Source organism: Mesitornis unicolor, unplaced genomic scaffold (assembly GCF_000695765.1).
Source record: "Mesitornis unicolor isolate BGI_N332 unplaced genomic scaffold, ASM69576v1 scaffold14182, whole genome shotgun sequence".
Classification (NCBI taxonomy): domain Eukaryota; kingdom Metazoa; phylum Chordata; class Aves; order Mesitornithiformes; family Mesitornithidae; genus Mesitornis; species Mesitornis unicolor.
The window spans coordinates 3,342-15,209 of NW_010168605.1; the positions used below are offsets into that span (position 1 = coordinate 3,342).

Genomic DNA, 11,868 nt, shown 5'->3' on the forward strand with positions numbered 1-11,868 from the left:
TAAACTCTTTTGTCTCCCTTTCAGTTATGTGACTTCATTGAGACTCACTACCTGGATGAGCAGGTGAAAGCCATCAAAGAGCTGGGTGACCATGTGACCAACCTGCGGAAGATGGGGGCACCAAAATATGGCATGGCAGAGTACCTCTTTGACAAGCACACCCTTGGGGACAGTGACAATGAGAGCTGAAGTCTTGCTAAGAGCCACCCTGTGGGTTTCAGTGGGACTCCAACTTTACTGTCCAGCCATGCATGTATCTTCAGCTATTTAGATAAACAGTTCTCATATTCTGTACCAAATACTACCCCCTCTTTTCTCTTGTGTTTTGTGTATTGCCCTCCATCCAATAAAGTGACTTGGTTCAAGTTGGCTTTTTCTGATTCTCTTGGGAGAATGCTCCTGTACATGCAGGATTGTGCTCCATAGGCTCTGATGTGACAGTCATTTTGAGTTGGGCAGGGATAAAAGAATGTATTAGAGGGATCAAGTTTTACTTGGCACTTCTATAATAATGCCCTTTTTCCCATGTTCATGTCTAGCAAATGGCACTTGGCTTGTGTGTGGAGGAAACTTACTGTGAATCGAGACTTTAGAGCTGTGCACTGATCAGGCTGGAGTGTGACAGCAGTGCTATAGGAGCTGCCTCAAGGACACTGGGGAGTTGTAGGGTTGGTGGACATCTGCCTAGGTTTAGTAGCTGGACTTGAAGGCAGAAAGGGGAGGTGGCTGTTGTGAAGCATTAGAAAGGACGTGGGAGGTAAATGTGTCATGTGCTTCCTGTGCTGTGGGTGATCTCCAGCTATTTCTGAAGACTTCCTTAAAAGAGCTTGTGTGATTTCTCTGAATTCTGATTGTTGCATGGAAACTAAAATGAGGAAATGAAACAGATTGTCCTGAACTTCAGTCTTGCTTTTATTGTCATAGGGAAGACAGTAAAAACTCACAGCTGTATGGTGCCTGCTACCATCCAGCTGACTTCTCTGAGCACTGTCAGATCAGTGGCAGATGTGATGTGGAAATTCAAGAGAAGCAGTGTGCTGGGCAAACACCACTGACTGTAGGCACCTGCCCTGCCTTACCCCACTGCTCTTCTGATACTGGACACCACCAGCTAGGCATGACTTTGTGAAGCACTGTGGGTCTGTGTCACAAATGGTGTGACTTGCTTCAGTCCTTTACTTTTCCTGGAGCCTCTTGTCAGTAGTGCAAGTCCTGCCTGATACTTGTAATGGGTACTGTGACAAATTTTAACATAAAGCTCAGGTTCCAATTGGTGCTGTGATGACAAGGGGAGATGTATCCTTAAGAACTGGATTCCTCTTCTGGTTTGGGCTACATCTGTGCTCCAGATCCTTCAGGCTGGTACCTGCTGTTGGGGATCTGCCAATACTTCACACTCCAAAGTCTTGTTCGTTCTTTTGCTACAGATGTAGAGGGGGTTTTGTTTTACTGTTGCAACACTGAAGTTGTGCCTGCTGCTGTACCTGGGGCCAGGAGCAGTGGGTTATTAGTGCTGGCTTTAGCTTAGGCTGGCCTCTAGCTGCATGCTCCAGCAGTAGGTGGTTTGGCTGCCCTGCCCTTCTGTTCGGGTGAGTGCCAGCGTGGCCAGGTGTGAAGATACTGCGATATCACTAATACAGCAAGTATCTTGACAGAACTGTGTGGGCCTCTTGGTCTCCTCTAGCTGTACTGATCTATCTGCTCTTCACATGTGCTTTCACTGGTCTCCATGATCACCTCCATCAGCCCCACGTAGTCACCTTCTGCTAGAGAGATGCCAGAGTCATTGGGGGATGGACTCTCTGCTCTTCTTGGCTCTTTTGTAGCAGTATTAGCGCTTCCATTTCCAGCATCTCTTGTCCTGGAAGCCTCTGCTGAATGCTGGTCTGGAGCACTGGCTGTATCTTCTAAACTTAGGCTGCGAGCATCAGGGCCCATGTTCCCCATGTGGGATCTCTGCAGCACAGGCGATGTCACGGGAGTGAAGGAGAAGCAGAGGGAGGCACTACCTCCGGGGGTTTTGTTACTGGGGGTGTGAAAGGCACTGGAATGCTCAGAATTGGGAGTGGCTGATGCTGTGTTCTCCAGGGTTAGCCAGGGTGGGTGGGAAGCTTTCAGGCTCTTCAGACTCTTGAAGCTACCCTGCTTCTCGTGGTCTGGGGACTCTGCCAGGAAGGGGAATTTAGGGCTGTCTGATGCTGTGGACTGAGCTCCTGGGCTTCCTGTGGTGGCAGCTTCTCTGCTTTTACTGTTAGAGCTGCTTTTCTCTTCTTCTACTGTTACAACCAGTGAGTCACGACCTCTGCTCCGATCTGTTGGCCAAATAAATGTTTCCTTTGCACCTGAGCCAAGGGAGCTCTGGCTCTTGTATGTATCACTGACCCTGGAAGGTGAGGAGTTGACAATGACATCCCTAAGAGAAGTTGAGCACGCAGCAATGCTGGAGAGTGCAGGAGGCTTCTTGCGGCCTGGGCGTCTAGAAGGGAAAATCATGGGGATAGAGCTGATGGGTGTCTGTGGAGCACTGTAGAAACCAGGCCTCTCATAAAATGGGGTTGACATGAAGGCGTCAAACTCCCTTAGTTTTCCTTCTTCACTGTCCCATTGCTCCTGTGAGCTGGAGTCTCCCTTTGGCTGGTTGATGCTGCAAGGGCTTCCAGTCTTGCCCATGTCTTGATACGTATAATGAGAGAAGGGGGATGTGGGGTCTCCTCGCCTGCGCAGCAGGTTCATCCGGGAAGAGGACCTGGAGAAGCTTGGTGACTGGACACCGAGGAGGCGGCCCAGATGTCCCAGTAACGGTGTGGAGTGGTTGGCCTCCTCGTTCTCTTTAATTTGCTCCAGGGGCTGGAACTCCATCTCTTCTTTCTGCATGCTGGAGAAAGGCAAAACAGGCTGTCACGCAGCCAGAAACGGGTGATTTCTGGTGGAGAGGCTGGCAGCACGGGGACTGCTGCTGCTAGTGGCAAGCCTCTCTATTGCTACCAGATATGTGTTAGGCCCTCTGCTGTAGGGATGCTTATAGGAGAGAGGAGGGGGGGCAAGAGGTCAGAGGGATCCTTCTCCATGGAAGATGTTGGCTATTGTCTTTGGATGAGCCTAAAAGTATCTTAGAGCAAGATTTCACAGACTATGGAGAAACTTATTACTGGTCATTCTTACTCCCCAAGTGTAATCTCCTGCACAGGACTGATCAGAGGTGTAGACGTGGGCTGTTCTGACACGCTGTGGTTGCACTCACCTGATATCAAAAGTCGAGCCGAGGAACGACGGGCGCTTGTACTCAGCAGTGGCCGCGGTGTAGGGTGGCTGGGGATCAGGCTCATTCCAGTATAAGTCCTTCTCCAGAATGGGCAAATCCTGATGCATCTCATCCACTGCCATGAGGGACACCTGCAGAGGACAGCCGAAATGTCACACGGGGTGAGCAGCATTATTACTGTGCCTGTTAGTGGTGGAGAAAGGAATGCAGGGTGGGAGGAAGCAGTGCAGTGCAGTGCAGAAGCAAGGAGAGTGACTGGGTTTGCATGTGGTTTCCTGTCGCTTGGGTTGTTTTTCACATGGAGAGATTTGATGAACTGGAAGGAAAGTGATGCCGAAGGAGACAGGAAAGCAATTTTCTCACTAGGACAGAAGGGCTCAGCATTAGGAAGGGCTGAAAGTGGAGTTACTGCATGGAAGAAAGCAGAGGAGGCAGTTTTAGATACAGACACAGGATGGAAGAAACTAGGGAGAGGTAGGAATGATGTGTCAATGAAATGCAGCGAAGGTGTAAAATAGAGCCTGGATTCATCCTGTGTGCCAGAGCTTGGACTGAGAGGGTGAGGTGGAGCTGCAGGTGGTCTCTGTGTACGAACTGTGCCAAAAGCCCTATATTCCCTGGTGTGGGGGGAACTTCCTGGCACAGATCTTGCCTCACACTCTTCCTGGAGCCTGGAATGTCTCCTTGGCTGCTGAGGGGGAACACTGAGCTGGCTGCCTTCACCCTCATATTTGTTGGGAAGCCCTATGCTCTCCTAGCCATTTCCCTCTGGAGGTCTTGGGCTCCTAAACATGCAGTCACCAACACCTCAGGAAAGCGCAAGGGTTACAGGGACTGATTCTCCACCCCATAGCAGGCAAAGGAGGTGGGTGGCAGAGATGTTGCAGAACTTCATGACTGCGCTGACAGGGCTTGCTAAACCCTCAGGTGCAGTCCTGCCTCAGTGATCCTCTGCAGGTCAGGGTTGTCTGGAGGATCCTGCCTTCACTTTACCTGCAGGTTCCTGTCGATGAGCCAGTTGGTTTCAAAGTCATCATCGTCCTCCCCAAAAGGGTTGATGAGTTGCTCAGCCACCTGCATGTGGAGAGCACACAGCAAGGGTCATCATGGTCATACCTGTCCATCTCTCTGAGGGGAGAAGGCCTGGGGGCAAAGTCAAGTGTACACACAGGTAACTGCCCCATGCTCACATAGCCCTCCTGCAACTGCAGACCACCACTGCAGGAATAGTGCAGTCCACTGCCTCTCTTTTTCCCCCAGAACTAGTCAGGACCAAAGCTTTTAGGAAGGGTGGAGCTGATCTCCAGGGTGACACACTCAGAAACTGAGAAGGTCTTGGCAATACCCTCAGCCACTGTTGACTTCCCATTTCTCTGCCAGCACCTGGCACATTGACCATAGGCCAAAGAACACAGCGGATCCCTGGTGAGCACACACTGGGAAAAACCCTTGGCTGGGTCAGATTCTGGCTCCAAACATATTTTCTTGGACTTACCTTTAACCAGCCAGCATAGAAGAAGAACTGTAGAAACGTAAAGACGGGCACGAAGAGATCTAGTTCATGGCCAGGGTAGGCTTTTTCTGGATCCAGGAATTGCCGCCCGATCAGACAGGCCAGGAAGAAGCTGTAAACAGCCACAGTCACCACCTAGGAAAGATGCCAGGGGACACACCAGAGGAGCTTGAGTTCCCAACTTGCTTTCCCAGCATCTCTCTCCAGTTCCACCCCACACATTGCCAAACAGCTGCTCTGCGGCCTTTTGAAAGCCATGGATTCAGTTATGACAGGCTTCTCCTCTGCTTTCTGCAGGAAGATGCATTTCCACTGCAGAAAGCTTTAAATGTGCCCTTTCCCCTTTAGTTGTTACGTGCACAGTTTCATTCAATGCTGTCCCTGGAATGAGGTCTGTGTAGGTGTCATGGAAAGGTAGTGGTAGAAGAAAGCACCTGCCTTCCTGCACAGAAAGAGCTTGGACAACTAACACATGGCTGTGCAGTTGTTCTGCTGCTGAAGTAAGGGGTGCTGAGAGCTCTTCTCATTCTCGTCCTTGCCTCTCCCGAAAGCTGTCTCTAGCCCCTCGTGGCTTGGTCCATGCTGGCAGGCCACTTCCAAGTCAGGGCGGGGAACCCTGGCAGTGCTGCCAGCTCTGAACAAGCTCCTTCCTTCCTGGTCCTCACACTGGGCTTTTTTAATATTTGCCTGCTTGCTTGCCCAGATTTCAGACTACAGTTGTCCAGTTCTGGGCCCCTCAGTTCAAGAAGGACAGGGAATTGCTTGAGAGAGTCCAGCGCAGAGCCACAAAGATGATGGAGTGGAGCATCTCCCTTATGAGGAGCGGCTGAGGGAGCTGGGTCTCCTTAGCTTGGAGAAGAGGAGACTGAGGGGTGACCTCATTAATGTTTATAAATTTGTAAAGGGCGAGTGCCAGGAGGAAGGAGCCAGGCTCTGCTCTGTGATGTCCAATGACAGGACAAGGGGCAATGGTCCCAAGCTGGAGCACAGGAGGTTCAATCTGAACATGAGGAAAAACTTTTTTACTGTAAGGGTTATGGAGCACTGGCCCAGGCTGCCCAGAGAGGTTGTGGAGTCTCCTCTGCAGACATTCAAAACCCGCCTAGACGTGTTCCTGTGTGACCTGGTCTGGTGATCCTGCTCTGGCAGGGGGGTTGGACTGGATGAGCTTTTGAGGTCCCTTCCAACTCCTCATATTCTGTGATTCTGTGAATGAGTTTTTTTGACTGGAAACTTCCCCTTTTCAAATTAAAAGCAGCTGAGAAGTCTTTTGACGCAACCAGCAAGGAGGTTCAAAACAAACACTTGGCATCACAAGACTCTTGAGCTGGCCATGCAGTTCCTTGCAGTGAGCAGCACACAGCTGTTTTGTGATGGGCAAGACACAGAGTGCCTGGAATGACTGACTTTGCATTGTGAATGGGCACCTCTAAAAAAATGGGTTGTGTATTGCAGAGGGGCAAAAATATGCTATGGTATTGCTTTTGCTCCTGGTGTGCAGGATGCTGGTCTGTGCAGGAATATAGTTTCCCACTGTGTTCCCCATTAACCTTCAGCACTGTGTGAACGGCAGCAGTTCCCGTTTCACCACGGAGTGCATCAGTGTTATCTGAGCAGCTGGAATGAAAGACAAAGGAGCAAGCTGGTGCCGAAGTGTCTGTCCGGGTTTGCACCGAGAGAGCTATTAAACAGCTGAGTACAAGCACACAGCTCGCTCTCACACGCGTGGCACAACCCCATCAGATCTGCCCTGTCTGCTGGAGCAGCATTGCTGGCAGAGAGATCTCAGCTCTGCCTAGTAGGAAGAAGGTGCAGGGAGTGGATGCACATGTATCTGTGTGTTCCTCATGGCACACGCTGTGGTTAGTTATCCCTGGACAGTGGGTGTTTCTGTAGAGGCGGCTGTGTCTGAGTTAGGGAAATCACGCTGGGCTGGGTGTGCACTGCTGAGCTACGGATGTGAAAGCTGACATGTGTAGGTGTGGATGAGGGGTCCAGTATGGTCCATGTGTGGGTCAGGAATGGGTGTAAATAGGGGCAGCATGCACAGGCAGGCAGTGGAGCAGTCAGTGGAGCAGTCAGTGTCAGGGATCCCATCTCACCTGAGTGTAGACCAGAGGGATGCTGATCCAGTCATAGCCATAGAGCCGCCCGCACTGGCTGCGCAAGGTGTTGAGCTCCTGCAGTGGGGGAGAAGGAATGGCTGGTCAGCAGAACACTGCATCTCCTTGCTGGCGACACTGACCCTCCCCAGCCCCGTTGCCCTTCATTGCTCCAGCCCATTCCCTCCCACTCCCACCTCCTCTGGAAGGGAGGGCTCATCCAGGACTCCTGCTCCCTTGGTGCCCAGCTTTACCCTAGCAGATGATTAGCAGGGTCTCACGCTTGCCCTGGAGGAGCTCCTTGCTCCCTGGGTGTCTCCATCTGCGCCCAAGGTCCCTCCCTAACTCACTTCAAAGGAGAGTTTCTCTTCTCACAAAATGAGCAGCCAGCAGGTTAGGCAAAGCACGTCTCAGGAGCATCCATTCCTCTCTCCTGACTTTATAGTGAGTCTAGATAAATAGCCCAGAGGGAGATCTCTCTCTCTGGGCAGATGAATCTCACTCCAGGCAACAGAAACAATGTGACTTTCTCTGCACATGAATACCAGGAAGGATGAGCTGCTCTGGAGCATTTTTCACTGCAGCTGGGCAGGGATTGTTGCCAGGTCCTGCCTGTGGAGCATGGCCTGCTTCCCAGAACTAGCTAAGAGTTTTCAATAGTGAAGTTTTCTACAGAGATCTTGTTTATGGGGATGCTTTTGACCTCTCCTGGTCTCTTCCAGATACACACTTCCTTGTGCTTCCTTGTGCCTTTCCATCTGTGTCTTAGAGACTGCTACTGGCCACTGTCCTTGGCTGCTCTGGAGTATGTGAAGACTGGAGGAAGGCTGATCAAGGACTTGCTACATGGGTGGCTCCCATTACCATGCCTAGATGTATGTCCCATGGTTCCTCCCAGTCTCGCATTTGAGAAAGGTGTCACATTCCCCTTGCCTCTAATATATGTGACGTTGCTACCATGTTAGTAGGTCACGAAAAGTTCTGTCACCAGCTGTAGAGTGGCAGTGGGGGCATTTCCCATCAAAGTTAATGTAACATCCCCAGGGACAGTCTTGGCTTACTGTCGTACCCCACAATTCCTGTTGCTTGCCTGACCTGTGGAAATCCCTGTAGTTCCACCCAGAAGACTGGACAAGGATCTCAAACGATTGCCTATTGCCTCTGTCACTCACATTCAGGATGCCTTGGAGTAGCACACTGTCCCGGATCCTCCCCTCATTCCTTGCCTTCACAGCCAGATTGGAGAACCACACACATGGGATCCAAAACTTGTTGTGGGGGGAATTCAGGCTTTCAAACTTCTTGTGCTCTTCTGGTGTCATGAGGCCTGGATGGAAAAGAGAAGATGGGAAAGGGATGGCCAGAGAGGGCAGAAGGGAATTGATGTGGTCTGAAATGAAAACATCTAAATCTTAGGTGGTCACCTTAGAAAATCCTTAAAAATCACGGAAAAGACTCAGGCACTCAGCCTTTGAAGTAGGACAAGTCTTCTTGTTAAAACATTGAGTTACAGAAGTGTGAGAGGCAGGCTTTATCTCATTTCACTTTGGATGCGTACAGCATATCTGACCAGATCGCAGTCAGCAGGGAGATAAAGCACTGCTGAGGGTGCAAGTGCCTGGTGTGCATAGACATTTGTTGAGAATGAGATAAATTGTACACTAAAAAGTGCCTGTTTCTCTGGATTGCAAAGGTAACCCAGGTGAGTAGGCCAGATGCAGACATCTCCCTTTTGGGCAGACTGGGAAATGTTGCACCTTGAGGAGCATCTTCAAAGAGGACTTGGGGAGCCCAGCAGTAAAGGTTGGAAATCTAAGTCTCTAATTCCCACCTACCCAGTGGCAACCCGTTGCCCTGAGGGAGAACACATGTACCACTTGGCAGGGGTCTTCTCAGATCTGTGCACGGGGTCACTGACTGCAGAGAGCTCTTTTCTCCCCATCCACACTTTCAGTGCAGGGTGAGCAGCTCCCAGTGAAGTCGCTGCACCACAGTTACCCTAATCTGATCAGCCAGGGCTGCCCTGTGATGTACAGCACATCTGCATTCACAAACTTGATCTCGACACTCTCCTAACGTAAAAAATTTGGGCAGAGACCCTTCATCTTTCAAAGTTTCCAGCCACTAGTACCTACAGCACATCTGCATTCACAAACTCGATCTCGACACTCTCCTAACGTAAAACATTTGGGCAGAGAACCTTCATCTTTCAAAGTTTCCAGCCACTAGTAGGAACAAGCATTCTGTGCAACAGGGAAACAAACACTTGATTATCTCAGAAGAGCAGTCCTAGAGCATGAGCAGACACTGAGCTCCTGCTGCAGACATCAGCTGAGCACCTTGTAGCACTATCCCACCTCCAGTCTGGAGGTCATGTGGCCACTTCTAGGGCTCTTTGCCCAGAAAAAACAGCAGCAAGGTGCTGCTATCTGCCTGCTGCCCGAGCTGTGCACAAGGCTGTAGTAGCACTGACCTGCCCTCACGACATGCTCCATGCTGGGAAAGCGCTTGTAGACAGCAGTGCTGACCGAGCGCAAGATCAGCACGCTGCACAGGTTGCTGTAGCGCATCAGGGTGCGCCGCAGGAGCCGCCCGTACTCGTCCTCCCCATCCACGTTGCAGGAGACCAAGTTCATGATGCGGTCAGGCCATGGGATGCTCTCGTACTGAGCCCACCAGCGGGACACCACCAGGGCCACGTAGAAACCTAGAGGTGAGCTGAGCAAATTAGTTGTCCTAAAGGAGTGGGAGATGTAAATGCTCGTGTGTAGGAAGACTGGTACTGCTCATATGGTGGTACAGGCATGCCTGGAGGGCAATTCAGATCTCCATGCTAAAGTTAGGGTCTGGGTTTCCCAGTTTGTTTGGTGCTATCTGGTCCCTGCCCTCCTGGCAGAAACCAGAATGTGCCAGTACACCTGGCCAGTGCAAGCTGTGTGCTGGGGCATACCTCACAGCTGCAACGTGGGATGATGTATTCTGCTTGAGGAGTTTTATAAAGGTAAATGGAGTGATCTGCTCAGTGAATCTTGCCTTCCTGCAGAGCTATACCAGGGAGAAGAAATGCTGTCCCGTTCCCCTCCCTGTGTGTTCCAGTCAGAGCTCCTTACCCAGCACAAAGGACACAGGGATTAGCTCAGCATAGCTGTTGCAGTAGAGAGCCAGCTTCTCAAACATCAGCCTTTGGCTCTCACTCAGGATCAACCTAAAAGGGAGAAACAGAAGGATCAGCCTCAAAGAAGAGTTTGTGCCTTTTGTTTGGCCTGCTGGGATAGGAGTCTGGCAAGGGAAGCCAAGGATGGGTAGTCACAACACCGCCACACTGTGAGTCTGGGGATGGTGCGAGTGGACAGCCCTCGTGAGCCTGGGACATCAGCCCACTTCCCCAGAATACCCTGCTGAGCAGTCCAAAGGAGCCAGAAGTGGTCACTGGCAGGGAGTGTGTGAGGAGTGATGCAGTCTGGTGTCAGGGACTACCCTTATTTTTCTTACTTGGTGGAGTGCTATGTGGTATCAAGTGTTTGCCACAGAGCTTGTATGTGCACCACATTTCACTTAATATCCTGCAAATTGTCAGTCCAAGCTCTGCTCTTACATGAGTTCTGCCTTTCTTAGAGCTGCTTCCCTGCCTCTGTGCTGCGTCTGTGATGGGATCAGCTACAGGAGCTCCCAGTCTTGCCTCACAAAAGTGCAACTGCCTTACCACAGATCTGTGGTCCCAGAGCTGAAGTCAGCTCTCGAAGATGTACCCAGGGTATTGCCTGTTGTGTAACAAAAGAAACTCTCCTAAATCTCCCCACTGTGGGACAACTCCAGTACTACTTCAGCCTTGGTCTCCACTGATTTGTACCTCATTCTTCTGTAGGTAATCATCAAATGAATCTCTTCATCCAGGGAAAAGAAACCGTGTGCCTTCCCAGGACAGAAAAAGGTATTTGTCAGCTGCTAAGCAATATTGGAGCAGTGAGGAAGGACCTTTCCTTTCCTCCTGTGGCTGGTGCATCGCTGGCCAAGTCCTCTTCACTAGGACCACTGTCCCAGTCCCGTGTTGCTCAGTTGTCCTGCTCCAGGACAGGCTGAGAGTGAGGGGCTGTGTTAGTGTCAGAGTGTAAAGGCGCTTACCTGTAGACAAGGCTGATGGTGAAGTAGAGAGAGATGAAAATGAGGAACTCGGAGTAGAGAAGTTTGTAGATACTTCCTTTCCATTGGAGCAGGAGCTGTGAGAAGGTGCCTAGGCGGGCGTCAGCCACACGGTTGGTGTATGTCACTGTCATCACAGATCCTGGTGGAGACACAGAATGAGCAGATGTCAAACCTGACAGCAAGCCTGCACGGAGAGAGGAGACAAGGACACCTCAAGTGTCCCAGCAAGCAAGGTGGAAGGAAGGGAGAAAGAAACAATGAGTTGAGATCAAAAGACAGGTAAGATGAAGTCAGTGACATAAAGAACCAGGAGGAAATTTATGGTAGGCAATGAATTTTGTGAGCTTGCCATCTTTTTCCTGTCTTTGATCTGCATTTGAGCTGTTTACAGTAATAGAAAATGTTCTTCCTGGTGGAGCCCCTGGTTTCTAGTGTTGGATTGGTCAGACTGGACATAGGCCACATCCTACTCCCTTCCACAAAGCAGTTGTTTAAGATTAATTCTCAGAGTCACAAACTCCAAAGGTCCTTACTGTGTTTTTTTCTTGTAGTATGTTCTTCAAATACGTTGTTTCTGTAAATTTGCTTGTCAGAAAGTGTCTTCCTGGAATACCGTTAATGAAAAAAAAACCCAACCACACACACAGAAACAACCCAAAGGAAAGCAAAAGCCCCAGAAAGGAGAGATTTCCTGGTACTGATGCAGATGGAGGTACCCCTGGAGATTTGACCGTTTTGGTAGCACATGCCCAACAAGTATAGCTGTCTTTAAATTTGGGCTGAGGGCCATATCTGGACTATGCTGGTCCTAATCCTGCAAGCAAAACAGCTCTCCCTGTTAGAGGACT

General features: G+C 50.5%; 2 protein-coding genes across 2 annotated transcripts in view; one reads left to right on the plus strand and one right to left on the minus strand.

Annotated features, from left to right (window-relative positions):
* The window catches only part of LOC104536466 (ferritin heavy chain-like), a 2,271-nt gene extending 1,901 nt beyond the window's left edge, over window positions 1-370 (plus strand). The window contains exon 3 of the mRNA XM_010179074.1: window positions 25-370. Coding sequence (XP_010177376.1) covers window positions 25-189 — 165 coding nt within the window. The 3' untranslated portion in view covers window positions 190-370. The remainder of the gene's footprint in view (window positions 1-24) is intronic.
* A 1,310-nt stretch (window positions 371-1,680) lies between these two features.
* On the minus strand, window positions 1,681-11,151 carry BEST1 (bestrophin 1). The gene is made up of 9 exons (XM_010179075.1): window positions 11,000-11,151; window positions 9,988-10,082; window positions 9,351-9,584; window positions 8,050-8,204; window positions 6,878-6,955; window positions 4,758-4,910; window positions 4,256-4,336; window positions 3,242-3,393; window positions 1,681-2,875 (listed from the first exon to the last, which is right to left on the minus strand). The coding sequence occupies exons 1-9, from the start codon at window positions 11,149-11,151 to the stop codon at window positions 1,681-1,683; spliced, it is 2,295 nt and encodes a 764-aa protein (XP_010177377.1).
* Between the last annotated feature and the right edge of the window lie 717 nt (window positions 11,152-11,868).